General features: G+C 50.6%; 11 protein-coding genes across 11 annotated transcripts; 5 read left to right on the top strand and 6 right to left on the bottom strand.

Annotated features, from left to right (window-relative positions):
- Positions 1-580: 580 nt before the first annotated feature.
- Positions 581-2,188, top strand: N7446_006988 (thiamine pyrophosphate-dependent dehydrogenase E1 component subunit alpha; the record flags this gene model as incomplete). The annotated part of the gene is made up of 5 exons (XM_058515734.1): positions 581-723; positions 790-977; positions 1,029-1,090; positions 1,144-1,353; positions 1,418-2,188. The coding sequence occupies 5 exons, from the start codon at positions 581-583 to the stop codon at positions 2,186-2,188; spliced, it is 1,374 nt and encodes a 457-aa protein (XP_058372912.1).
- Positions 2,189-2,428: 240 nt separating this feature from the next.
- N7446_006989 (uncharacterized protein) lies at positions 2,429-3,266 on the bottom strand (the record flags this gene model as incomplete). Its single annotated transcript, XM_058515735.1, has 3 exons — positions 2,429-2,582; positions 2,639-2,955; positions 2,991-3,266. 3 exons carry the CDS (start codon positions 3,264-3,266, stop codon positions 2,429-2,431), a joined length of 747 nt encoding a protein of 248 aa, XP_058372913.1.
- Positions 3,267-5,635: 2,369 nt separating this feature from the next.
- On the top strand, positions 5,636-7,210 carry N7446_006990 (HNH endonuclease signature motif containing protein; the record flags this gene model as incomplete). Its single annotated transcript, XM_058515736.1, has 3 exons — positions 5,636-5,900; positions 5,959-6,221; positions 6,281-7,210. Coding segments are annotated over 3 exons (1,458 nt in total), but the record flags the coding sequence as incomplete, so codon positions are not given.
- Positions 7,211-8,022: 812 nt separating this feature from the next.
- N7446_006991 (uncharacterized protein) lies at positions 8,023-8,512 on the top strand (the record flags this gene model as incomplete). Its single annotated transcript, XM_058515737.1, has 2 exons — positions 8,023-8,259; positions 8,282-8,512. 2 exons carry the CDS (start codon positions 8,023-8,025, stop codon positions 8,510-8,512), a joined length of 468 nt encoding a protein of 155 aa, XP_058372915.1.
- A 526-nt stretch (positions 8,513-9,038) lies between these two features.
- N7446_006992 (uncharacterized protein) lies at positions 9,039-9,854 on the bottom strand (the record flags this gene model as incomplete). The annotated part of the gene is made up of 4 exons (XM_058515738.1): positions 9,039-9,059; positions 9,304-9,528; positions 9,587-9,739; positions 9,795-9,854. 4 exons carry the CDS (start codon positions 9,852-9,854, stop codon positions 9,039-9,041), a joined length of 459 nt encoding a protein of 152 aa, XP_058372916.1.
- Positions 9,855-10,352: 498 nt separating this feature from the next.
- N7446_006993 (CCR4-NOT core ubiquitin-protein ligase subunit MOT2) lies at positions 10,353-15,970 on the bottom strand (the record flags this gene model as incomplete). Its single annotated transcript, XM_058515739.1, has 6 exons — positions 10,353-11,585; positions 11,657-12,549; positions 13,367-15,507; positions 15,575-15,690; positions 15,800-15,866; positions 15,918-15,970. The coding sequence occupies 6 exons, from the start codon at positions 15,968-15,970 to the stop codon at positions 10,353-10,355; spliced, it is 4,503 nt and encodes a 1,500-aa protein (XP_058372917.1).
- A 359-nt stretch (positions 15,971-16,329) lies between these two features.
- N7446_006994 (complex I 30 kDa subunit family protein) lies at positions 16,330-17,318 on the top strand (the record flags this gene model as incomplete). The annotated part of the gene is made up of 3 exons (XM_058515740.1): positions 16,330-16,498; positions 16,563-17,212; positions 17,268-17,318. The coding sequence occupies 3 exons, from the start codon at positions 16,330-16,332 to the stop codon at positions 17,316-17,318; spliced, it is 870 nt and encodes a 289-aa protein (XP_058372918.1).
- A 408-nt stretch (positions 17,319-17,726) lies between these two features.
- N7446_006995 (BUD22 family protein) lies at positions 17,727-19,152 on the top strand (the record flags this gene model as incomplete). Its single annotated transcript, XM_058515741.1, has 2 exons — positions 17,727-17,969; positions 18,058-19,152. 2 exons carry the CDS (start codon positions 17,727-17,729, stop codon positions 19,150-19,152), a joined length of 1,338 nt encoding a protein of 445 aa, XP_058372919.1.
- Positions 19,153-19,447: 295 nt separating this feature from the next.
- On the bottom strand, positions 19,448-19,741 carry N7446_006996 (uncharacterized protein; the record flags this gene model as incomplete). The annotated part of the gene is made up of 1 exon (XM_058515742.1): positions 19,448-19,741. The coding sequence occupies one exon, from the start codon at positions 19,739-19,741 to the stop codon at positions 19,448-19,450; it is 294 nt and encodes a 97-aa protein (XP_058372920.1).
- Positions 19,742-19,758: 17 nt separating this feature from the next.
- Positions 19,759-22,287, bottom strand: N7446_006997 (Zn(II)2Cys6 transcription factor; the record flags this gene model as incomplete). Its single annotated transcript, XM_058515743.1, has 7 exons — positions 19,759-20,566; positions 20,618-20,788; positions 20,842-21,476; positions 21,535-21,578; positions 21,673-21,938; positions 21,999-22,130; positions 22,211-22,287. 7 exons carry the CDS (start codon positions 22,285-22,287, stop codon positions 19,759-19,761), a joined length of 2,133 nt encoding a protein of 710 aa, XP_058372921.1.
- A 614-nt stretch (positions 22,288-22,901) lies between these two features.
- N7446_006998 (putative proline utilization protein PrnX) lies at positions 22,902-23,956 on the bottom strand (the record flags this gene model as incomplete). Its single annotated transcript, XM_058515744.1, has 2 exons — positions 22,902-23,162; positions 23,195-23,956. The coding sequence occupies 2 exons, from the start codon at positions 23,954-23,956 to the stop codon at positions 22,902-22,904; spliced, it is 1,023 nt and encodes a 340-aa protein (XP_058372922.1).
- Positions 23,957-24,167: the final 211 nt, after the last annotated feature.

Consider the following 24,167-nt stretch of genomic DNA (forward strand, 5'->3'; position numbering starts at 1 on the left):
CCCATAGTACCATGTGGTGTCCATATCTTCATATCAAGCTCGATCTAGTGTCTTGCATATTTCCAATAAAAATTATTCAGGTTTTGAACACGATTTATCCTATGCTTCTGTCTTTGAAGAGCCGAAGTCGGACCAATGCAGCACCATGTGTAGCCCCCCCCCTCCCTCCTCCCCCAACTAACATTTTAATGAATAAATATAATCCCTACAATTAATAAAATGATTTATAGGCATTGAATTACTACCGACAAGGATTGTTAAGTTGCAGGTATGACGAAGGGTATGTTCGGCAAAGAGGACATATAGTCTGAACATAATAGATAACGTTAAATCAGAAAAGTAGAAGCAGATAGCAGATAAGATTAGACATAGTTTCGCTCTACACTCAGACAAAGCTGCTCCATGTTGTCCATCTCCTAATTTATACCGAGATCAAAACTCCCCGCGAATTCACAGACTCGGTTGGCGTCGGCATTGGCGTCACTCCCGCGGCCAACCGAGTCTCTCCGCATCTGCCCCAGACATTCAAGACCGACTACATCCCGCATTCCCCCCTTTCATACAACGAAAAAGTTCCATCATGTTAATATCACGGCATTCAAAGATGTCTATGAAACTCCTAGCCCGGAGCGGGCTTGTTCGCAGCCAGATTGCAGCTACAGCACACACCTCCCCCGCACGGAGATGGGGTAGCTCTATCTCACAGCGGCCTGGGTCGGACAGGTGAGGGGACTTTCGAAACTTGGTATTTTGGTATAGGAAAGAGCTAATTGGAACGTGTGTTTGCAGTGTTCGCTTTCCCGGCGCGGTTAATAGCAAGTTTACCACCGACATGACCTTCCTCAAAGCCTCGGATCTGCCCGCTATTCCTACCTATCGAGTGTTGGACTCGGATGGGGAATTGGTTGATAAGACAAGACCGGCACCTGATGTTACCGATGAGGAGGTATTGACGTGGTACAAAAATATGCTGTCTGGTTAGTATGGTGTTCAGTTATTGCGGAATCAAGGGGCTGACTTCTATGTAGTTAGCGTCATGGATGTGGTCATGTTCGAGGCACAACGGCAGGGTCGACTGAGCTTCTATATGGTAAGTTGTAATATTATACAAGGGAATATGACTTGTCTAACAAATATATGCAGGTTTCCGCCGGCGAAGAAGGTATCACCGTGGGGTCTGCCGCCGCCTTAACACCAGACGATGTGGTGTTCGCACAATACCGTGAAGCAGGAGTGTTCCAGCAACGGGGATTTACATTAAAGAATTTCATGAGTCAATTGTTCGCCAATTGCAATGACACAGGTCGGGGCCGGAACATGCCCGTCCATTATGGACAAAACTACCCTCGCATGGTTCGTACCTCCCCTTTGATACAATATTATGTATCTCAGCTAACTCACCTGGGCAAATCCATAGCATACGATTTCATCACCTCTAGCAACCCAAATCCCCCAAGCCGCAGGCGCAGCCTACGCTCTAAAACTGCAAGATCTCCAAAACCCCAACCGGGATCCACGCATCGTGGCCTGTTACTTTGGCGAAGGAGCCGCTAGTGAAGGAGATTTCCACGCCGCACTGAACATCGCCGCAACTAGATCATGCCCGGTAGTATTCCTATGCCGAAACAACGGCTACGCAATTTCAACCCCCACATTGGAGCAGTACCGCGGCGATGGAATCGCAAGTCGAGGCGTGGGATACGGAATCGACACGATCCGAGTGGATGGCAATGACGTCTTTGCCGTACATGAAGCAATGAAAGAAGCACGACGTCTAGCTCTCAGCGATGGAGGACGCCCGGTGCTCATCGAAGCCATGAGCTACCGTGTCTCGCACCACAGTACCTCGGATGACAGCTTTGCATACCGTGCCCGTGTTGAAGTCGAGGACTGGAAGCGTCGCGATAATCCCATTATTCGGCTGCGGAAGTGGCTTGAGAACCAGGGACTCTGGAATGAAGATAAAGAGAAGGAGACGCGGGATGAGATGCGCAAGGCAGTGCTTAAGGAGTTTGGAGAGGCTGAGCGTGAGAAGAAGCCGCCTTTGAGGGAGGCTTTTAGGGATGTTTATGAGGAGATTACTGAAGAGCAGCGTGAGCAAATGTCGGAGCTGAAGCGGATTCTGGAGACTTATCCGGATGAGTATGATCTGCGGCCTTACAAGGACGGGGCTAAGGGGTTGGAGTGAGGGATACTGGTATTTGGATTACAGTGTTTGAACTAGAATGTCCTAACATGGCGGCTACCTCTACATAAAATTTAAGAAAGTCACTTTACTAGAACCTTTCCTACATTGGAATCTTAATCGTAAACTACATGGAAATGTGGATGCTTTTAAAGTTGTATATTGTATTTTAACAACATGAAGTAAAAAAAGAAAGTTTACAAGAAAAAAGACAACAAAAAAGAAACCAAAGAAACCTTGAAACTAGTGAGCCTCTCGGCGGTGCCCAGCTCGCTGGGGGACTCCAACTTGTGGAGGGACCATACCAACACCGACAGCAACCTTTGACACAGAAAGTACAGACTGGTCAGTCATATAGTCATTGTCATAAGTCAGATAGATAGCACCGAGGCCCATACTGGTAGCCAATAGAGCGACATCGGTAATGCTAGCATCCCCAGGAGCCCCCTTAACATGATGGCGATCTTGTGGTAGTACTCCATGTTCGAAAGATGTTCAGTAGGGGCTAGAGAGACCCAGTTGGCCCAAGTGTTCTCATACTCAACAATAAAGTCGGCGGCAGCAAACCATTCCGGGGTATCAGCCATAATCTTAGCACCTGGGTTAAAGATGACGATGTTCAGGTGGCTATTCTTGGCAGTCTTTGAGATCTGCTGGTAGTACGCGAGCTTGGTAGTGTCCTGTCCATTCGATCCCTCATCGAAGAAGATTCCGTCGACGGCGATATTTTTCCTTGGTAGGAGGCCCAGTTGGAGTAGACGGAGACTTCTCTCTCGACATCTGCAATGGCCCTGTTGCCATATACTGTCGAAATGTAGCCTAGGAGTTTGGCATTACTGTAGCTGTTGAGCTTTGCAAAGGCTGTGATAAAGATATTTTGGGGGAACTCTGTGCTCCCTGGGCCGCTTTGTGGGTTGACGATGAGATAAAATGTAGTGTATGGATTGGCCTCCAGTGAGTCATAGACCGGTTGCCAGGAATCTGTGCCGGGCCAGGTGTATAGAGGTACTAAGACAGCGACAGATTGAACGGCCGACACCAGGGTGAAGATCGTGGCGATGGTAGAAAAGATCCCATGCATGTTTGCGTGCCCTTGTGGGTACAATGTGGCTGTAGAAGCTCGATCAAATAATTCAGTGCTGTAGTGGATGCTGCAGTAGAATTGTAAATACCACAATGATGAAGGATGTTATCTTCAGGGGGAATCCGTATTTTATAGATGCGAGATCAAATAATTACCAGCCTGACAGGGGGTCCACTGACGAACGATAGGAATAAAGACCTCGAAAGCCGACAAAAGCAACAAGAGCTGTGGATTTCGATTGTATCCAAGTCCAAATAAGGACTTGAAAGTGCCATAAGCCACTAAACTCAATGAAACAAACAATGTCCTTAAAAGGCATGAAGGAATTTCTTTCATGTGGCCTAGAACGGCCAAGGGTACATGTTGTGAATTCATCCGAGGGCTATAGCAAACCGAAGGATCAGGAATGAACCAATGCAAAATGCCGAAGGGATGAAGCCGAGCCCTCATCAAAGTTCTGGCCATATTTGAAATTGGAAGGAATGTGAGTACGAGAAGCTTCCAAACGCCGAAGAGTGCCTCGTGATATGCAGCTCGTTCACTGTCACTCAGCCCTGCAGTTCTTTCCCCGATTAAAGTGTGGAGACTCCGTACATCATCGGAGATATAAGTTATTTCGGTCGATGTGTTTCTGATCATAGTTTCGAGTCGTCACCCGTACATGCAGCTGACGCCAGAACGACCCCTGACTAGATCCCCTTAATTCTTGGTTTCAGATCTGGCGCTGGGGTAGATATTCTCCCGGCTTATTGTATTCCTCCTAGCCTACTAGTCATCTACAGTTATTTTTTTTCGCTATTATCTTTGAACCTTGGAAGAGGGTGAAAATTCTACACAACGCGGCCCTGATTCGGAATAGTCTGAGACAATCACTCGAACATTCAGCCGCTATCGTCGCAGGAAACTAAAATAACAGGAAATTTTGAAACAGAAGTAGATGTTTGATCTGCCCAGGTAAAGAATCGGGACACGTCCAGTAGCTGCATGTCATTACCGAATACTGCAGGCTTATCTATGGCGATTTAGGTAATTACAGGCGAAATATAGAATACCAGCGCCAGCGTCGCCTAGACCAGCGTCACCGATGCCAAACTCCAGCGGCCAGAGTCACGACCCAATCTTTGCCTCGAAGTAATAGTTCATTCGAATCCTTAGAACTCATCGTCACCTTTTAAGATCGCCTTTTCACGAGAAATGATCACCTTCAGCACAATTAAACGCCCGTTTCCGAACGAAGAGCGCACATCTCTCTGCCCCTACCTCCCTCACCCTCCTCATTGTGTGATAAAGGGCACCCTGGCTCCCAAACCATTGTCACATTGAATTGAACACATTATGCTCAGAATACCCATCAAGCAAATCCCGAAGCCATTCAAAAACCTTTGATTTTCTAGAGGGGGAGCTGCTCAAACACGGATGGACTGGGTGCTGGAGACATTTCAAAAACGTCTTCAAGCGCCCCCACCCTCCCCCCACCTGCCCCCTTTTGGCGCAGAGGTATTATTTGCACCGCAGACCGAGATGAACTTTGAATACACACAATCTCATGCCGCAGGTACACCAGCTGACGCAGGCCAGAGCGAGTCCTCAAAAGACGGCGCGAGAACACTGCCATCTGCCATCTGCCATCTGTTCCGACGAGTCACAAGTGTGTGGCGTGCATGGAGCCTTTCTGTCACGATATAATCGAAGCGCCATGTTCTGATATTTATTGTAAGGAATATATCCTTCGGCTGTTCAATGATTCATTTGTAGCTGTGTCTGTGTTTCCCCTTCGTTGCTGTGGAGTGTATTGGTGCCGGTGGATTTCGCGCAGATGGCTTGGGTTTGGGAGGCACTGGTTTGGGTCTAGCTACGCTACACTTCGCTTCTTGTGCATCACGTAGATCTTCTTGTCATTGATCGAAATAGGACGAAAAGTACAAATTGTAGGATCCCACTATGATTCTACTTGAACCGACTGTATGAGATAGTTGAGAACATAATCCGTGTATATCTTGCTGTGCGGGCGAAGATCTGAGACGTCAAAGCGACACGATTCTCTTCGCCAAAGGACGAGCTTAGGGTGTCATGCTTGGCAAGATATGCGTCGATTCTAGAGTTGGTTGGCCCATTTTCGTCACGACGCATCGGTTATTATCCTATTGCTATTATGAATTGAGATTGAGTGAGTCATTATTAGGTTAAAGTAAGTGGGAAATTAGGTTCTGTCAGGGTGGCTGCCTAGCTAGAAAGTGGATGAGTCATCTCGTAGGGCTGCAGGTGTGGATCCATATCCCCAGATCCCACCCCACTTGTTTTCTTTTCTCTCCAACGTGCCTCTCATACCCACTCATTAGCTACTTATCAGAATATGTGACCTCAGTCCTGATATTCTCATGATGTCGCGTCTTAGTGTTGATAACAAGCACGTTTTTTCCGAGTTGGATGATCCGGAGCGTCAGGACCTGATTCGGCGCATTGTTGAACAGGACCCAAGTCTCTGTGAAATCCCTCGCGGAAATTTCTTTTTCCTGTGGTTCGCCGATATTGAGGTGCTGAGGAAACACGCATCACTACGTGGTGACTCAGATATCACAAGCCTGACCCTGTTATTGAAGAGGCTGCCTGCCTCCGACATAGCTGGTATCTGTAAGTACACCCAAGTCTTCGCTCAGAAACGTATGCTAACCATTTCTGCACAAACCAGGGGCTTTGACGAAAACAGGACTGCAATCCAAGCCTGCTTCGCGGGCTACTCCACGCACTGCGTCATCTTCCGCTTCTGTGAGATCTCGTTCCGGGTCTCCCAGCAAAGGAAAGATCCCAGTGCGCCAGCGAAGCCCGCTGAGGAAAGAGATCATCTCCCCGCCACTATTTCCACTTCCGCCCAATGTACCGAATACTGTCGCTGGTCCTTCCAGACCTGTTGCAGTGGTGTCGGTGCTAGACACTGCAAGTTGCAAGAGTGCTGTATGTTTTTCAAGATCCACAGTATCGAAAGATATGGCGCTAACATTATAATCTATTAGAGCCTACAGCGGGACGGTTACATGTGTGTCGTGACGAAGTTGGGCCAACCAACTCTTCAATCCGCACATATTCTGCCGAGCAAGCTGAACCGCGAGGAGATTGAATCGGAGACCTGGGGAACATTAAAAATGTTCTTCGGCCCAGAGCAAGTAGCGGCTTTGAAGTCTGAGATCCTCGGAAACGACAACAGGGTGAACGCTGAGTACGTATCCAATTTTATCACACTGAGTGTCCAAGTACACCAGTGGTGGGATCGTGCAATGATTGCTTTTCGCCCTGTGTGGATGAATGAGGATAAGGCTGAAATGGATGTCACTTTTCACTGGCTGCCTCTGTGTGATCAAACGCAGAAGCGAAGTGAAAAGGTACCCATTTCTGCGCACCCATACCCAAGCCAACGTCAAGGATGGACTAAAGGTCCATCTGACAGACTGCGGCTCTTTGACGTGGTGACCGAGCAGGTTATTCGCTCTGGGTTCATCTTCAGGATCACGACGTCTAGCGCAGAAAAACGACCATTGCCCTCGTGGGAATTGATGAGTCTGAAGTGGAACTTGTCTCGTATCGCTGCGATGCAAGGGGCTGGTGAGGAAGAAGACAGCGATATTGACTCTGATGGAGGCTCTGTTGCTGTTCCTTCAGGATCCCGATCGCCCGTGAAAGAGGAGCGTACTCCTAAGGAATATACGCCCTTCCGATCTCCCACTCGGTCTCGGTCGATTTCGCCCGTGAAAGAGGGGCGTACTTCTAAGGAAAATACGCCCTTCCGATCTCCCACTCGGTCTCGGTCGATTTCGCCCGTGAAAGAGGGGCATACTTCTAAGGAAAATACGCCCTTCCGATCTCCCACTCGGTCTCAGTCTAATTCGCCCTCAAAGTTGCAGGATTTGGTGTTGGGGGACACCGAATTCAGTGAATTTGTGGAGTGATGGTTGCGGAGTCTGACTACCTGGATATGGATACCGGCCGTCCATAATGGCCGGGGTCTTCTGGGACGCCAAAAGCAGTCCCAGGAGATCCAACAGCCTCGAGCTTGGACCTCTACGTGGTGCTGTTGACCAGTAGCCTTTCGGTGAAGCCAACGCAAGCTCAACTACCTACCCACTTCTTCCTTGCTCACAAAATGCGATTTCGGCCCGATTAAGTTTCTATATTGAGGAACTGGGGTACATGCTGCTGCTGCCGTGAGTGCGTTCCCAAGAGTATTTGGCTTGACCGTGGACTGCTACTGCAAGTATCGACCCTGACACTACGTGAGAACCCCGCTGACACTTCTTTTCTCTTGATCCAATCATATCTTCGCCCGCTGACTGTGCTCTCCTATCTAATTTTCTATCTTCCTCGGGTTCCACATATCGCCGCCACGAAGCTACTGAAGAGCAAGGACCGGCAAAGCGGTGACCAAGTACCGGGTCCATGGCGATCGTGGCATTACAACACATCTATGATGTGAGGTGGAGAATGGAGAGCAGAAGGAGACACAACTGGAATGGGGAACTGGTGCAAGGGCAATGCTCTTGATTTCAATGCATTTGAGTGAGCCTTATTGAAAGAGCGTCGAGACTTATGCCCAGGGGTGCCTGTTGAGGATCCCTCTCTATTTCTCTCTTTCTCTCTGTTTTCTCAAAGGGGCCGATTATTTTCCAATCAGAACATCCTCTACATTTCCACGGCTAGTGTGGCTCTGCCTTGAACGTAGAATAATTCGGGGTTAGTCTGATCGTCGCCGATGATACTGATAATGAACCACCCAACCCTGAACACCCAGTTCTCGAGCCTTTCGAACAAGCGCCGCTTCGCTGATACCAGCGTTACCGATGCCAGAGTCACCCAAGCCAGAATCACTCAAATTCGAGCCTCGTCGCTGAGTTCAGCATGGCACATTCAAGAGTCACCGATGCCTGAACCACGCAGGCCCAAGCCAGATCATCCAGCCCCACCCAATCCCAAGTCACCCAAGCCAGAATCTTCCAAACCAGTGCCTCCCCAACCAACTCCAGCGGTGGATCGAGGGCCTAGGTGGCGGTATTCGCCTCTGGCATGTGGAGTCCGGACAACTGATCCCCTCTGGGTTTGTCTTCAAGATCAAGACGACTAACCCAGAGAATATGCCACTGCCCTCATTCGAGTTGTTGCGATGTAAGGGGCTTGCGAGGAGGAAGAAGATAGCGACGTTTACTTTGATGAAGACTCTGTTACTGTTATCGCAGACGTATCGGATTGCTGAGTAAATACGAGTGGTTAAAGAACCACTGCCTCTTGAACCTCAGACGAAATTCACAGAGACCAATGCAGATCCCGTCATTTGATTATCAAACAATGCCTACTCTGAATGCAACACTGTCTGACCTTTTTTTTCCCCCCATAGTGAGTGGTAACTGGCTATGCTTGGCAAGACGGAAGTCCCATCAGTGGTTGCTCATCTACATTCGTTTCGTACTCATCTCAATATTGTATTTCATAATTCCACAATACCTTTTATGGATACTTGCTTCCTACTTACGAGGTCTGATACGTAACTAAAGACTTGCTCTCTTCGGGTCTACACTACAACGGTTGGATGGTTTGCTTCGAAAAATGGTATCATTGAGGGCACGATTCAGGAAAAAAAGAAAAGAAACAAATTCTCATCGGTCACAAAAAGAATAAATTTTTACTGGCCCTATTCATAAGATACGTGTCAGTCATGTCCATTGTGATACTGTAAAGACCATGAAGCCCAGATTCCAGCAAGTCCGCAATACTAGCGTACAGGTCTCAGATGCCAAGCCACGAGCCCTAGATACTATGTTTTAGATGTCAACCTAAGGCCCAGATGCAAACCCACAAGACTCAGATGCCAGCTCATAAGTAATCAGCAACTACGCCATAGGCAATAGGAGCGAACTAACCCATAAGCATCAGAGGCTTAGCCATAAGTATTCAGAGGCTAAGACACGGGCAATAGGAGCCGTTCAACCCACAAGTATCAGGAGCAAGAGAATGGGAGAAAGGGGGAAATGGGTAAGACGATGGAACTTACAGCACGTTCAAGGGGGATACAGGGGCTGGGGCCACCCGGACAAACAGGGACGCATCGGCCGGTCGGGGGGTGGGGGGGGAAGACAGCACGGGCGGGCGTGGCGGCACGGGCGGGAGACACCACAGGACCGGCGGGCGGCGCGTCACCGGCAGCAGGGTGCTCGGGGGCTGCGGGGCCCTTCTCCGGGGTTTTGGGCGCAGGGCGCCCTTTCACAGCAGCACGAAGCTGTTCGAATACCAACAATTTAGTATATAAGTCACGGTAAGGGAGGGGAGTATCTTACCTGCTCCTTCTTCTCTGCCACTGCCAGACGGGCAATCGTAGCATCGGCACGGGCCGCGTCCATCTCGGCGGCCAGGAGCTCCCGCTTGAGCTCCGCGACACGAGCCGCCTTGTGCTCGGGCTCTTCGGCCTGCTGGGCGGCGCGGCCGGCACGCTGTAAAACAGTTTAATACCTCTTCTCTCCTTTGCAACGAACGTCAATGCCTCACTTTGTTTGCTTTTTGGCACTGACGCCGCTGCTTACGCTTAAGCTTCTTGGTTTCATCCATAATTTTCAAAAAGTAGAAAAGGAAGTGAAAATTGGGGGAGAACAAAGGTAGGTTCGCTTGGAGTGATTGCTGTTTACTTTATGGGCAAAGTCAACAATGCCTTCCTGAATAGGCAACCACGTCCCTCTCTTAAGACTCACTAATGCTAGCCAACATCACAATAGGCAACAATAGGATGACACGAAAAGCAGTGATCTAATGCTTATTGTGGAACTTAACTGAGCTAATTGCGAGATCCTGGTATATTCTAGTCAATTGCTTTTTGAATAATTTGAAACTGTGTTCAATGCAAGTCGAAAGCTAGGGAGGCACTTATACAATGTTCATACATTCACATTCATGCTAATCATACAAGTTTAATCAATAACAAAGTAGAACCCACCTTCCAGGGTATCATGCAGCTCCATATGTACATTCACCGTTCTATCCTAGCCCATGAAACTGCAATTAAAAAGGCAACCGGTAAACCCCCAAAGCGGGAGAGAATGCAATGACTGATTACAACTCGGACGCAGCAGCGAATGTCAATGCCTGCAGCTGGAGCTTCCGGTTACGTCGAAGCAGAGCTGCGAACTTCTTGTCCAGCGAGTCCAATTCCTTCCGAGTCAGCTCCAGGTCCTTCTGGGAACGACCAGAGAGGTCCCTCAGCTCTTCATTGGTGAGCCCGGCAACATCATCCAGGGTCGGGTTGGCACCGAGCATGCCTGGGTTGTTGAGCATGTGCTGAGCAGTGATCGCCGCGAAGGAGCGCACCGCTGCGGGAGTAGTATTGAGGAGTTCTGCCGAGTTGGCGACGGCCCAGTCGTGGTTGCGGGTGCTGTCAGCCTCCATGGCAGAGAGCACGTTGGGTGGAATCACAGAGTCAGGCACGCCGAGAGAAGATGCCGGGGATGTCGCGCCGAGACGGGTGGGCATGTCTTCAACCCAGCAGATGTTAAACTTCTCTGGGTTGGCGAAGAGTGCTTCCAGACCGCCACTGGGGTTGCTGGAATCATCTCCAATAATGAAGGGATCAGAGGTGATAGCCATATTCTTCTCTAGCTCAAGGTACCGCTCCTCTTCCTCTGGCTCAAGGTGGCGAAGCACACAGCCGCGAGGTGTGATGAGGCATCGGCTCTTCAGGCGCTCGTCACCAAGTCGAACTGGTTCTCCACGAAGCAGGGCTTTGCGGTGTTCCTCGTTCAATTCAGTGGGACACTGGAGAACATCATAGTCGTCTGCGACACACTTCATGTCGGTGCGCTGGCTGAGATTGGTAGGGTTGAAAAGGGAACTCTTGTAGAGGTCCAGCTCACCGGATTTGTGCATCTCAGCAAGTAACTCGTGGAGAGGCTTAGTCCGTTCCACAAACAAGTCCTTTATGGACCTTCCACTAGCCTCAGAATCCTTGACCAACTGCTCGACTGTATTGTGGGTACGCCAGGGCTCCACGGGGGCTTCCTTCTGACGAGGTGGCTCTTCAACAGGAGGTGGAGGAGGGGACGGAGGAGGGGGAGGAGTTGGTTCCTTGATAGGCTTCTCCTTGGCTTTCACTTTCTTTGGAATCTCTACCATGGGCTCCAGCTTGACCGGCGAGCTGATTGCTGCTTTGGCAGGACTCATAGTCTCGGTGCCACTGGCAGCAGTACTATCAGTTGTGTCCACAGTAGTTTTCGGTTCCTTCTTGGTCTTGCGCTTTCGCCCCATAATAGGAGCTTGGACAGGTTCTTCGGGTGCAGGTGCGGCTTCAACCTTTTGGCCTCCGCTTCCTTAGCTTTCTGCTTTCTCTCCTTTTTGACTTGGCTCTTCGTCATGGACCGAACTGGGGCAGAGCCGATGCGGGAGGACGCAGGAGGAGAATTCGCGCGGGAAGCAGAGGTGGAGGGATAGTAATCGACTTCCCAACTGTGATCAGCAGGAGTGTCAGGTCGGCTGTTAGATGAAAGGCTCTGGCGCCGAGAGCGTGACTTGCTTCCCCCGATGACAGAAGTAGTCACGGAGGGAGAATCGAGAACCGGAGGGGGTGCTTCGGTTTTTGTTGATTCCACCACACGCAGAATACGGGGCTGGCGGGGGGCAGGAGAATCAGACATCCGAGATGCGATCGTCTGAGGTGTGTGAGGCCGCGACCCGATTGCAGAAACAGAACCAGGAGCAGGAACTTGTTCATACTTGGTAGTGGCGGATAATGGTGTGCTGAAACCAAGGGGGCTGCCTTTCGTGGCTGCAGAACTTGGCTCCGACTCGTTTGGGGCTTTGATAGCCGAATCTTTGGCATCAGCAGCAGCAGCAGCCAAATCAATCTTGCGCTGGGCACGAGCCTTGCTTGCGGGCTTCTGTACTGGCGACCCAAAGGAAATCTGGGACGCATCCTTCACACGGCTAGATGTCAACGGGCCTCCCACAGTGAGTTCTGGACTCAACCGCTGGGAACGGTTTTCATCGCGGTCTTGATTCGGTGTACCGAGTCGTGAGATGCTAGCACCTAGGCCAGGCGGCAGTATTGGAGCAGGTGAGGACGGCTTTGAGGAACTAAGCTGTTCCTGAAAAGCAGAAGTCGAGGGGTGAGCGTGGGGCAACGGCAAGCCTGGGGGTAGAGTCGGGGTTCCAGCTCTAGCGGTAGACTCGTTGGGCAACTGAGATTTCAGAAAGCCAAAACTGTCAACGGGTCGACGATCTTTGGATTGTTCGCCGAGTGGGGGAAAATCCTCATTGACTAGAAAGAACAGCGATCAGCGGTTGTGCAAAGACGTAACGAGGTGATAGAGATGGGCAGATGATGCGGAAGGGAAGTGAAAAGCAGACAAAACGAATCCCAGGAGAAGAGTAACGACTAAGCAGCAGGACTAAAAAGGATACAAACGGAGCACACCAAATAATTACATGATGGGCTGCGACTCCCGAGGCGAAGAACGTTGCAGGGGAGGTCGTCTATGTAAACGGCGGCTGTGTGGAAACTGATTTCGAATAAGACCCTGTTTCGGCTTGTGGTATCAGAGTAGGGACATCTTAACGTACATTAATTCATGTAAACATTCCACGGTCGTCAAGACGCAGTAGATAGTATCATGAAATCCGGATGCAAAGAACAAGAAAGGGAAAACACAGCCGCCGAATACAAAGGGAGACCAGACATGCCGTATGTCCATTAAATGCAAAGACACCTTGAAATAAGGAAAGAGCCGGAATAACATGCAGTAAAAGAGACAGCCAGGGAAAAGAAACAGTCAAAGAGTCCATAGTACGCCAGAAACACGCCCGGCCATCGCAGAAATCCGAGCAGCCAGATTGATCGGAAATAGAGAAACAACAAGATGCAAGGTCCGGCTCTTTGGGAAAGAGGAAATAAAAGGGTGATAAAATCATGTCATAAGAATAAAACAATCCCGTCAAGGGAACAAAGTCATGACTGAAAGAGCAAGTAGGGAAATGTATGGGACCGCGGGGATGAGAGAAGATGTGTTAAGGAATGACCGTGGGGTTTCACCAGCGACTGATGCCACCGCCATACACCATCGAGGGGTTGTACCCACCTTGACCTTGACTCCCGTATAACGCTTGCCCGGCTGTAGCATTCGCACCGACCTGATGCATTCTCGCTTGCAAAATGCTCGGGTCCGCAAGATCTACTACACCACCTCCACCGGAGGAAGTGTTAGCGTGTCTGTGCTTCTTTCCCTTTTTCTTCTGCTTCTGTGGGTTACCAGATTCAGGCATGCCTGGCTGGGACCCATAGAACGAGCCGAGAAGGCCATTGGTGGGAGTCATGGGAGGTGGGGTATTGTGCTGTTGAAGGAAAGGAATCATGAACTCACGCTTAGCTGCCTCCTGGCCCTGTAAACCACCGACATTTGTACCAGTTCGTCCGCGCAGTAACTCGCGCATCAACTCCGGAGTTGCATCTTGCTTGCCGACATTGGACCCAAGCCCTGAGGTGAAACCGTGACCTTGGGCAAACATTCCACCGCCGCTGATGGGAGGGGTACCGGCCGTCTTCAACCCGGGAGGAGGACCCTGGACACCACTCGCATAGAAACCGCTCGCTAGGCTGTGTTGAGGGCTCGGGGCCGACAGCGGGTTGGGGCTTGCGGACTGCATCTGGCTCAACATGCGTGCATTGGGAATGTTCTTCGAGCCGGCTTCATTGAAGGAGAATCGGGAAGACTGTCGGTTCTGTGCTGCCTGCAGCGCATTGAATTGGGCCATCTGGTTCTGCAGAAGTCCCTGGCGGACTTGAGCAGCTTGATCCAGAGCAGCGGAGCTCAAAGGGTCGGCCAAACCGGCTTGTTGGTTGCCAGCGGATTTAAGTAACATCAATTGCTGTTGCTGGAGGGGTGTTAGGCTTCGCCCAGCAAGGTTCAGGCCTTGGAATTGGTGGCTGGACGCAGATACAGGAGATCCGACGGTCGAGTTGTCTGCGGTGCCCTGTTGCGAAGGTGGTTGAATAGCACCATGTGACTCTCGGGTCTGGCGGCCACGCGGGGGGTTGGCATCCTCCGGTTCACCGCCAAGCTGAAGGCTGCCAGCTTCACGACTGTCCTCCTCAGCCGCAACAGATTGGAGCAGCTCTTGCTCCCGGTTAAGACGCTCCTGTTCGACCTTCTCACGCATAGCTCTGCGCTTGACGCCACCGTACGGATCGATAAAAGACGGATAGTTCTCGATCATCTTGACCTCTTCTTCGGACATTTCGGCTGTAGAGAATGAGAATCTGAAGTGCGGGGATGTAATATCCTTCAACAAATTATCAAATGGTGTTGGTTGCTTTGGAGGCTTGTTGGTTCCACGTGGACGTGGCTCCGCGGCAGGGGATTGGGGATCGGTTGGTAAAGTTGGTTGCTGAGGTTCCTGAGAAATTGGAGATGGCTTCTCGGATCGCTTTGTCTCTTCGATTGGGGTTGCAATATTAACGTTTGAAGGCCGCGGGCTGTTAGATGCTTGACTGCCCGTGAGACTAGTCCTCCTGGTCCGGTGAATTGCAACATCCTTATTGGCCCAACTAGCAGATGATGGTAGAGCCGGGCCATCTGGGACGCCCGAGCGACCACTGACTGAGTCATCCTTGCTTGGTTGTCTGCGCATCGGATGAGAGATAGGTTGAGCGGATCTCACATGTGCAGGAACGCTCGAGGGGGTAGGAGGAAGGTTTTGGCGTTGAGTAGAGATGGTGTTCATAGAGGAAAGATCCTGGCGACTGTAGCTGTCACTGTCCTCGCCGGTCTCGTGCAAGAAAGTGCAGTTCCGGTTGTTGCACTGTTCGTTTCGAAGGAAAGACGAACAGTATTTGGTCGTGCCGTATTGCGCTCTGAGCACTCGATCGCCATTTCCGGATCCATCCACGGCATTAATGCATGTCGCAGCATCGGTTTTGCGAGAGAAAGTCACATAGACACCAATGCCCTGGTTCGGGTTGCCGCCGGGCTTCGCCTTGCTGACCACAATCTTTTCGATTTCGCCATATTGACCAAAGTATTCGCGCCCACGAAGCGTTTGGAGAAGCTGATTCTCGTCTCGGATCGTAGGATTGAGACCGATAACGTAGACCAAGTTCTTTTGGACAACACGGACACCGGCTAAATTCTTGCGACTGGAAGCTTCGATTTCGCGTTTTTCGGCTTCTTTCTTCTTTGCTGCAGCTGCCTTGCGATGCTTTAGCGCCAAATCTGCCTTGAACCTAGAGAGAAGAAAATCCGGTTAGTTGGGTGAGGCGGGGCGGTGTCGTTGGGCACGAAAAGACTCACTCCTCGGCGTCGGGAATCTTGTACTGGATAGTACTTTCGTCATATCCGCGTCGACAGTTGGGGCATCGACCCTCTTCGCTGTGGGTTTTGATGTTGTTGTAGCAGAATTGGCAAATCTAATATCACTCACATGTTAGGACTGCGAGGTCAAGGTGGATGAAGAGACAGTGGTCCCGTTTCCCCAATACATGGATTCCAATGCGTGAACGATGGCGAAAGACATACCTGGTACCCACAAGGGCATGGCTTAAAGTTCTTATCGGAAAGATCGAACTCTTCAATGCAAAGGGGGCTGTGGGTTGATCAGTACTCGAATCGCGCGTTGTGAACAAGGCTCACATACCAGAACTCATCGTCATCGTCGATGACGGAGTCGATCAATGAATGGCTCGACATTATCGCGGGGGATGTGTGATAACCGGAGAGGGAGACGAGATCTCAAACGCCGAACGGATGAGAAACGAGAGAAAAAACGCCCCCGAAACTAAAACAAGGGAAGCGGCGATTAGTGTAAGCGGAGGGGGATAGTAAGAGAGGACAGAGAAAAAGGAGGAGATTGATTGATATGTAGAGGATGAACGGGAAAGAAGAAAGGAAGGAAATTGAAGCGCGGCTTCATTTTGCTGGCATTACCCGATGGCGTTTAGCGTGGTTAGATCAGCTTCACGTGACTGAAGGAGTCGACCACTCTAGTTTCTCGCAATCCGACTTACGTCCCCTCCTCCCGTTGCATCTGCCATTGCTCGCTCTACACAATGGCCTCCGCACGCTCCTTGATGCGCCTGGGTTCTGGACGTTCCGTGGCACCTGCCACGAGGTCCATGGCCGCCCGCACCTTTCCTCAGCCTCCCTGCAGTATGCTCCTAAGGCTTCGACAACACCGGGACCGGAACCTGAAAACATGCGCCAGGCGCAGCGGCTCGCGTACGTGAACTGGACATGTCAATCCTATAATGTCAATTGAGCTAACCGAAGCGTGTTCTATCAGCCCAGGGCCCCCTGCGTGCGCCCGTCGTCAACCCTACCGACAAGTACCAGCCCATGGCCGATGGCCTGCACAAGTACGGACAATACATCATGTCCTGCTTGCCCAAATACATCCAGCAATTCACTGTCTGGAAGGACGAGCTCACCGTCTACACTGCCCCCGCCGGTGTCGTCCCCGTGATGAGCTTCCTGAAGAACCACACCTCCGCCGAGTTCACCCAGATCTCCGATATCACCGGTGTCGACTTCCCGACCCGTGACCAGCGCTTTGAGGTCGTCTACAACCTTCTGAGTGTCCGCTACAACTCTCGTATCCGCGTCAAGACCTACGCCGACGAGGCCACCCCCGTGCCCAGTGTCACTGGTCTATTCGAGGGTGCTTTGTGGTACGAGCGTGAAGTGTACGACATGTTCGGTGTCTTCTTCAGCGGCCACCCTGATCTGCGCCGCATCATGACCGACTACGGTTTCGACGGTCACCCTCTGCGCAAGGACTTCCCCTTGACCGGTTATACTGAGCTGCGCTACGACGAGGAGAAGAAGCGTATCGTTATTGAGCCCCTTGAGCTCACCCAGGCTTTCCGTAACTTTGAGAGCGGCTCTACCGCCTGGGAGCCCGTTGGTGCTGGTCAGAACCGCACTCCCGAGTCTGTAAGTTTTGTCCTTTGAGATGTTACTGAGCATGTCCTAACCTATACAACCACAGTTCAAGCTCCCCACTCCCAAGCCCGAGGAGAAGGAAGAAGAAAAGAAATAGAAGAGGGCTGTATGCGTATCATTTTCCTTGCCATGTCTGTATGTACATATCCGTCTGTTTAATCGATGGTCTTTTTGTTCCAAGCAAAAAAGAGAATACGTAATACAACATATAACGTAGTCTAGTCTTACAAGACTATGAAAATAGTCCGAGTGTACTACAGTAAATCATTCGATCAAATACGAAACCCAGCCCAACAATCGTTGGTCCATTCAAATATGATAGATTTCGCGATCTCATTGGAGTTGTCTTGGCGCGGGCTCCGCCTAGAAAAAAATTAAGCTACGGCAACATCGAACGACCTAACGATCCGCGACCGTCGAACGGCCCTCGATTTTCCACCGCTATAATCTCCTCTACTTTTCCTTCGCACTACATTCTACCCATACTCTCTCACAACCACTCAACATGCCGAAACGCAAGCTCGCCGAGCTCAACGGCCCCGCGCGGTCGAGCGACACCCGCAAAATGTCGATCCACGGCACCCGCTTGACGCAAATGTTCGAGAACGGAGTGCAGGTCCTGATTCGCGCGCTGAAGACGTCGCGCGGATTTGAGCGACAGAAGCTCAGCCGGCGAGAGAAGACTGCGAAGTCGCAGAAGGACATGAAGACATTGGCGCGGTTGGCGGAGGAGATTGAAGCTTTGAAGGTATGGTCTTATTCGCACGAGCTCTAACAATGGTGTTTGATACTTCATGAAGACCTTGATAACTAAAAATGTCGTCTCATTTGAATAGACACTCAACTACCACACCGTTTCCGAAAAATACCTGTTCAAACAACTTATCAAGACCAAGCGCATTGCAGAGACGCGGACATTTGGCGAGTTCCAGGAAGTCAAGAAAGTGCCACTGGATGGACCGAAGAATACCGCGGAGGCCAATATCCTCGCGCGCCTATTCAAATCTACACCCGTACAGAAGGAGATGCCGGGCCTTATGGCCGGTATTCGGAAACTGCTGAGAGTGGACGATGCGCCAGCTGGAAAGGAGGGCAAGCAGGATGGCAAGAAGGAGGCCGCGCCGAAAAAGGTGCGAACAGATGACATATCGGACTCGGAATCTGAAGGAGCGACGTTAAAACCTCGGCGCGGCGAGCAGGACTCCCGTGACCTCGAGATCTCTGATGGAGATGACTCTGGAAGCGAGGATCTTTCACAATTTAACTCGCGACTTGCTCCTGGTTCGGACTCTGAGGATGAGGCCGATGAGGAATCCGGTGACAATGATGACGATGATAACGAAGAAGAGGATTCCAACGTAGATGACATCTCCAACTCTATCTCCCGGTCTCCATCACCGGACTTCTCAACGGAGGGTTCTCCACCGCCCAAGAAAACAAAGGCAGCCAAGGGCTCGACTGCACCGGTGAAGGATACAACATTCCTTCCATCTCTAATGATGGGCGGCTACTGGTCCGGTTCAGAAGAAGCCACGGACGATGAGGAAACATCTGGAAAGAAGCCCCAGCGCAAGAACCGCATGGGCCAGCAGGCACGTCGGGCGTTGTGGGAGAAAAAGTTTGGCGCGGCAGCAAACCACGTCAAGAATGAACAGATGGCTCAGAAGTATGGTGGCCGAGACAATGGCTGGGATACCAAGCGGGGAGCTACTGATGGTGTGAGAGGAGGAAGAGGTGGTCGACGTGGTGGATTTGGTGGTGGCTCAGGACGGTCTCAGAATCGGCATGATGGGCATGCTCCTGCAGGCAAGCCTAAGCCTGCGCCGAAGAAGGATGAAGGTCCATTGCATCCTTCTTGGGAGGCCAAGCGGAAGGCCAAGGAGCAGGCTACTACCGCTGCGTTCGCAGGAAAGAAGGTTACGTTCGATTAGGACGGTTATTTTGTACATTTATGTACATTTATGAAGGAATTGAAGTATTGGCATAAGGAAGAACAGATATTGGGTGCCCATTTAAGGTATTGTTTCCTTCCTCTTGTTAAGCCTAAAAAGGAACGTTACGTTATGAATTTACTGGATCGGAAATAATCAGCATTCGATTCCTTATATATATCTCGCCAGACATCAGATTCAACAAGGAAGACAGCATTAGCAGTCGCAAAATGGTATAAACAGTAAATCAGAATCCAAAGACAAAGTCCAACCCAACGCAAATCAAGTACAGTAATCAACCTTTCATGAATTGCAACCAGTGCGGATCAGGCTCACCGCTAGGAGCCTTCATCTCAGCGCCAGGCATACCATTAGCATTCTGAGCATCAGGTTCAAAGCAAGGAATGGCAGTAAACTCGCCGAGCTCCTGCGGGAAGTTGGAAACGAAATGATCAAAGCCAAAGTGCGGCATATGCGAAAGTGACTGCTGCGAGATCGAGAACGTGTCGGAGAGAACACTGCCCGGGACGTCATTTTCAATGTCCTGGTCTGGCTGGCCGGGGGTTGTCACGGCGCCGTTGCCGACCATCACCGCCGACGGTGGTGTCATGGATACATTGGAATTGATGGGTGCCGGAATCGTCGGTGTTGCATGGGGGGTATGCCCTGTGGGACGTTCTGGTCGCTGGAGCCATAAGCCTCCTGTTGTTGCCAGGCGAAGGTAGATGGTGAGATGGGGCCGGCCTTCCAGAGCATTTCCCAGTTTTTGAATCGGTCGTAGGCTGATTCTACACCACCCCCGTTGTTGATGTCGGGGTGCGTCTCGCTCCATGCTTCAAGTCGGCGGATGGCTCGCTCGAGTGCTTCGATCACGCTGACTGCTGAGCGCGCTGAGCCGACGCCCATGGACATAATCTTGATGAGGGATATGCCCTGCTCAAGAGCAGCTCCAAGTCGCTCTGTGCGTTTGGTTAGGCCTTGTGCCAGGATGACCAGCAATGCTGCACGGCACGAACTGAACTCTGTAAATGAGGCTCGTGCGAGACCCTTCTCATCACGGAGTAAGCGGCACAGGTCAATGATCTCCAAAGCCGCTTCCACGCAATCCGTCACAAGAGTTGCACGGTTCTTGGACAGACCAGAAGACCCCTTGAATGGTGGTGCTTGGGAAGGTGTTTGGTAAATACCCTTGATGTTGCTGAAAAGGAACGGCCGCCCGATGAAAACGCGAGTAAGACAGTAATCAAGCTTGAGGTGTACATTTGACCTAAACAGCGGTCCTGTGGGATTCAAATCGCGGCAGCTGATTTCCTCTGGGAGAGTTGCCCACCAATCAACAAGATTTTTCCGGAGATTGAGCAGTCGTTCGAGACAATCCTGTTGTTGGCCTCTGCGGTACTTTCGCAAGGAAGTACTGCTCAATGTGTCAGATCCATACTTCGATCAAAATATATGAGAGCCTTACATTTCATTCGAGACCTGCCCAAGTTTTAAGGTCAACGTGATCAGTGCTACCATGTTCGTATGGTTTGAGACCTGGTGTGCAGGCATGAGACCAGGGAAATCAACCGGGAGTGGGCCATCAACGTCGGGATCTGACAAGGAAGATGGTCTGCCGTGTAGAATGCTTATGCGCCTGATAGAAATAGTTAGTACGTACACAACTTGAGGGTCTGAGGGGTAGCATACTTTTCAATGGTATAAGCTGTCCAGAAGACCCGGTTCCGAACTTCAATCATCCGGGCTGATAGGCCCTCGCCATGATATCTTCTATGCATTCCATTTTGAACTGCTAGCTTCAGCGCCAAGCCGAAATATGTGTAGCATAGCCCAGATGTGTCCAATGGAAGGAGGTATGTTCCAATGAGTAAACAAGCCTGTACACTGCGGACGGATGCAGTAGCAATGAGATCTGGGAGGAGCTTCGAGGCGAATTGGTAAAATGTCAGGCCAACTTCATCTTCAGAGAAGTGATGGTCCTGGTTTGCAGTAGACCCCGAGGGCAAACAATTCACAGGCGTGGATGACTCCATATGGGCGAATTGTGTGCCGACCGCGAGTACCATTAGAATAGAGCATACTGCACCCGCATCATCAGACGACAAGCTTTCAGGATCGTTGTAGCAAATAGCCAACTTCTCAAGTAACCAGTCTTCCTCAACGTAGAAATTGTTGGTCTGCGCATACTTGAAGAAGATCTGAACAAGGAAGTCGGCCACATATCGCGGCGGAAGACAGGTAATCGACGACGATATCAAAGGCGACCCAGATTGAAGCTGTGTGCTTCGCCATCGTTCCTCAAATGGCTCGACTTCGGAAGTCGCCTAGGGCATCGGGTTAGTATGGCTGGCTCGGACTCGTCAAAGGTCTCATAAGACCTACTTCTGGTGCCGCTGTCTTCATCCATTCATCAATTTTTTCCGTATCTTCATTGTGAAGTTAAGATATGAAAATTCTCCAGAATATTCTAACGAATGGGGTCAGCAGATGAATCTTCTGTGAATATAAGAGCCAACCTACGGGTTGTATTATCAGGCATGGCCTTGATAGTAAAGTCCTCTTCATCAATGGCGAGATCCTCCAATTCATTAGGATCAGCCCTCGTAGAAACCGCATCCGATCCGGCATCACGATGTTTGCTCTTCAAGTCTTCCGCAGCCTGGCGCAAAGACTGGATATCAAACCTGATGTTGGGCATATAATGTGAGAGCAAGCGCTCCATAATATGTACCCTTTCTGCTTCGGCGATCTCATTGCGACTTAGCGCGGCCGCCCGATCCAAGAGCCTGCGGTGACATTAGCGGTCTGGACGGCAGAACGGGAAAAGGTCACGAGGCCCGACTTACGAGGCGGAAGTTGACCGACTCTTCTCATTGGGATCGATATGTGTGAAATTGCACTGGCGGCTGTATCGTACGCATCGGCGGCATGGCACACCACCTTCGCATTTCTCTTTCACCCGGCGGCATCCATCGCACCTGCGCAGGCCCGGTTTGTTAGCCGCTTCATAGTTCTAGACGGTAATTCGAAAAAGCCAGGGGTTAGGACGAGGACATACGCTCGTACTGCTCGTTTGCGGTTTTCCTCGGCGACACGAGGGCGCTTTTGCGCGGGCGTCGAAGTCGAGTCGTCCATTGCCAATATCAGCGAAACAGCGGTCGGAACATCGTCTGCGCAGAGAGAGAGGAGCGGATATGCACAGGGAGTTGGGTTCGGGGGAGAAACAAGGTGAGCTTGGGTTGGACAAAAAGAGAGCGGAGATAGGAGGAGAAAGTTGCGAGTCGAAGTCCGAACTTATCGATAAAGCGACCCCCGCATGTCGTTCCCCCGACTCCGGCCTTAATTACGGGCTCGGTGTTCTCTCCAATGATATCTTTCTATGACACCTTATAATTGCCTTGTTATTGCATAATTTCTAAGCCTACTTAACCATTGATTTTAAAGCAAGAAAAAAAGTCAAAATATACGCTGAGCATGATCTGAGTAGGGAAATATAGCGAATTAGGGTCATACAGGGGTTTCCTGTCCAAAGAAGATTGGATATATACATGTCTACTCCGTCAATCCATTTATTTGGGCCATTTTTGTGTACAAAACGGTGTCTGAAACCACTGTGGTGGCTAGTATGTCGTTAAAATGTAGTAGGCTAGAGGAACATATATCTATAGGCTATGCATCGCAAGCACAAAATATATCCACGGACCTAGGCAAGTAACCCATATAAACAATAAAACAAAAGCCACAGACCACTAAAACCCAGCAACATGCGTCCCAAGTCCCATCTCAGCCCCAACATCAAGAACCTTCTTACCAACAACAAGATCCATCAACCCCATACCGACACACTTATAAACAACATTACACCCAGCAGGAACATCAACCGTCTCCTCCATAACCCCGGTTCTAGCCCCCAAAAGATCCCCCATTTCAACCAACTGCTCCTCCCCAACCTCTGCCTCAATCAACTCCCCAGCCTCCTCCAAACAAGCCGCCTTAGAATCAACATAGACCTTCCCCCAGAAAGCAAAGTCCGCGCATCAACCTCTCGCATATGAGGTTTATAAGACCCAATCAGGGAAATAAACCGCTGCTTAGGCCTAGCCTCCAGAACCTCAAACCTGAAATTCGGCTGCACAGCAGGCGTACAGCTAAAGATAACATCAGCAGCACCAAGCAGCTCCCCTAGCCTCTCCTCATAACCATCAACACCCTCCTTAGCAAGCGTATTAAAGAGAACAGAAGGATATCGCTGTCTCAACTCATCAACCACGTCTCTCTTATACTCTTCCAACCGCCCCCGCCCCCGATTAACAAACGTCACACAACGAATCTGCTCAGGGTACAACAACAACGCAAGCCTGGCATGCCACTCCGCCTGCCGGCCACATCCAAACACAACAACATTATCCTTCCGGATGGTCGTACAACGCACGAATAATGTCATCGTCGCCAGCGCCGTGCGGAAAGCTGTTACTTCAGCTGCAGCGAGGAGACCTTGTAAGCGGCCCTCTGGGTTGAAGACGTTGATCACGCCTTGGATGCCAGTCTCGCTGACTGTCACTACTTTTATGCCTGTTGTTTCGGTGTCGGAGACTGGCATGAAGATGCATGTGTTGTTTGCTTTCGTGGCGAAGACTGTGCGGAGGGGTTGGTGGATTAATCTGTCTGATGCCGGTGTTTCGGGGTTTTGTTCGCGGGTTATGGATACCAGGGCATTGCTTAGGGTGCTTATGAAGGTTTGGCATTGGGATTGGGTTAGGCTGCGAAAGATGTGGGCGACATCTGGTTCGGAGAGGATGTGCATTTTGGTGGATGGTGGTGATGGTGGTGGTTGCGTTGGTATTGATGTATTGGTTTGAGGTAAAAGAAAAGACCTGAGTGGTGATCTCCGAAAGTGATAGTTGCGGGGATCGGCTATTTAAGGGAATTGCAGGTGTAGATAGACAGATTATAACGGATGGTGCTTCCGAGAGCTATGAGGGGCAAGTCGATCCGGCGGGGACTACACTCGGAAC

This window comes from Penicillium canescens (assembly GCF_028828765.1).
Source record: "Penicillium canescens strain IBT 15451 chromosome Unknown utg000004l_segment0_segment0, whole genome shotgun sequence".
In the NCBI taxonomy this organism is placed as follows: domain Eukaryota; kingdom Fungi; phylum Ascomycota; class Eurotiomycetes; order Eurotiales; family Aspergillaceae; genus Penicillium; species Penicillium canescens.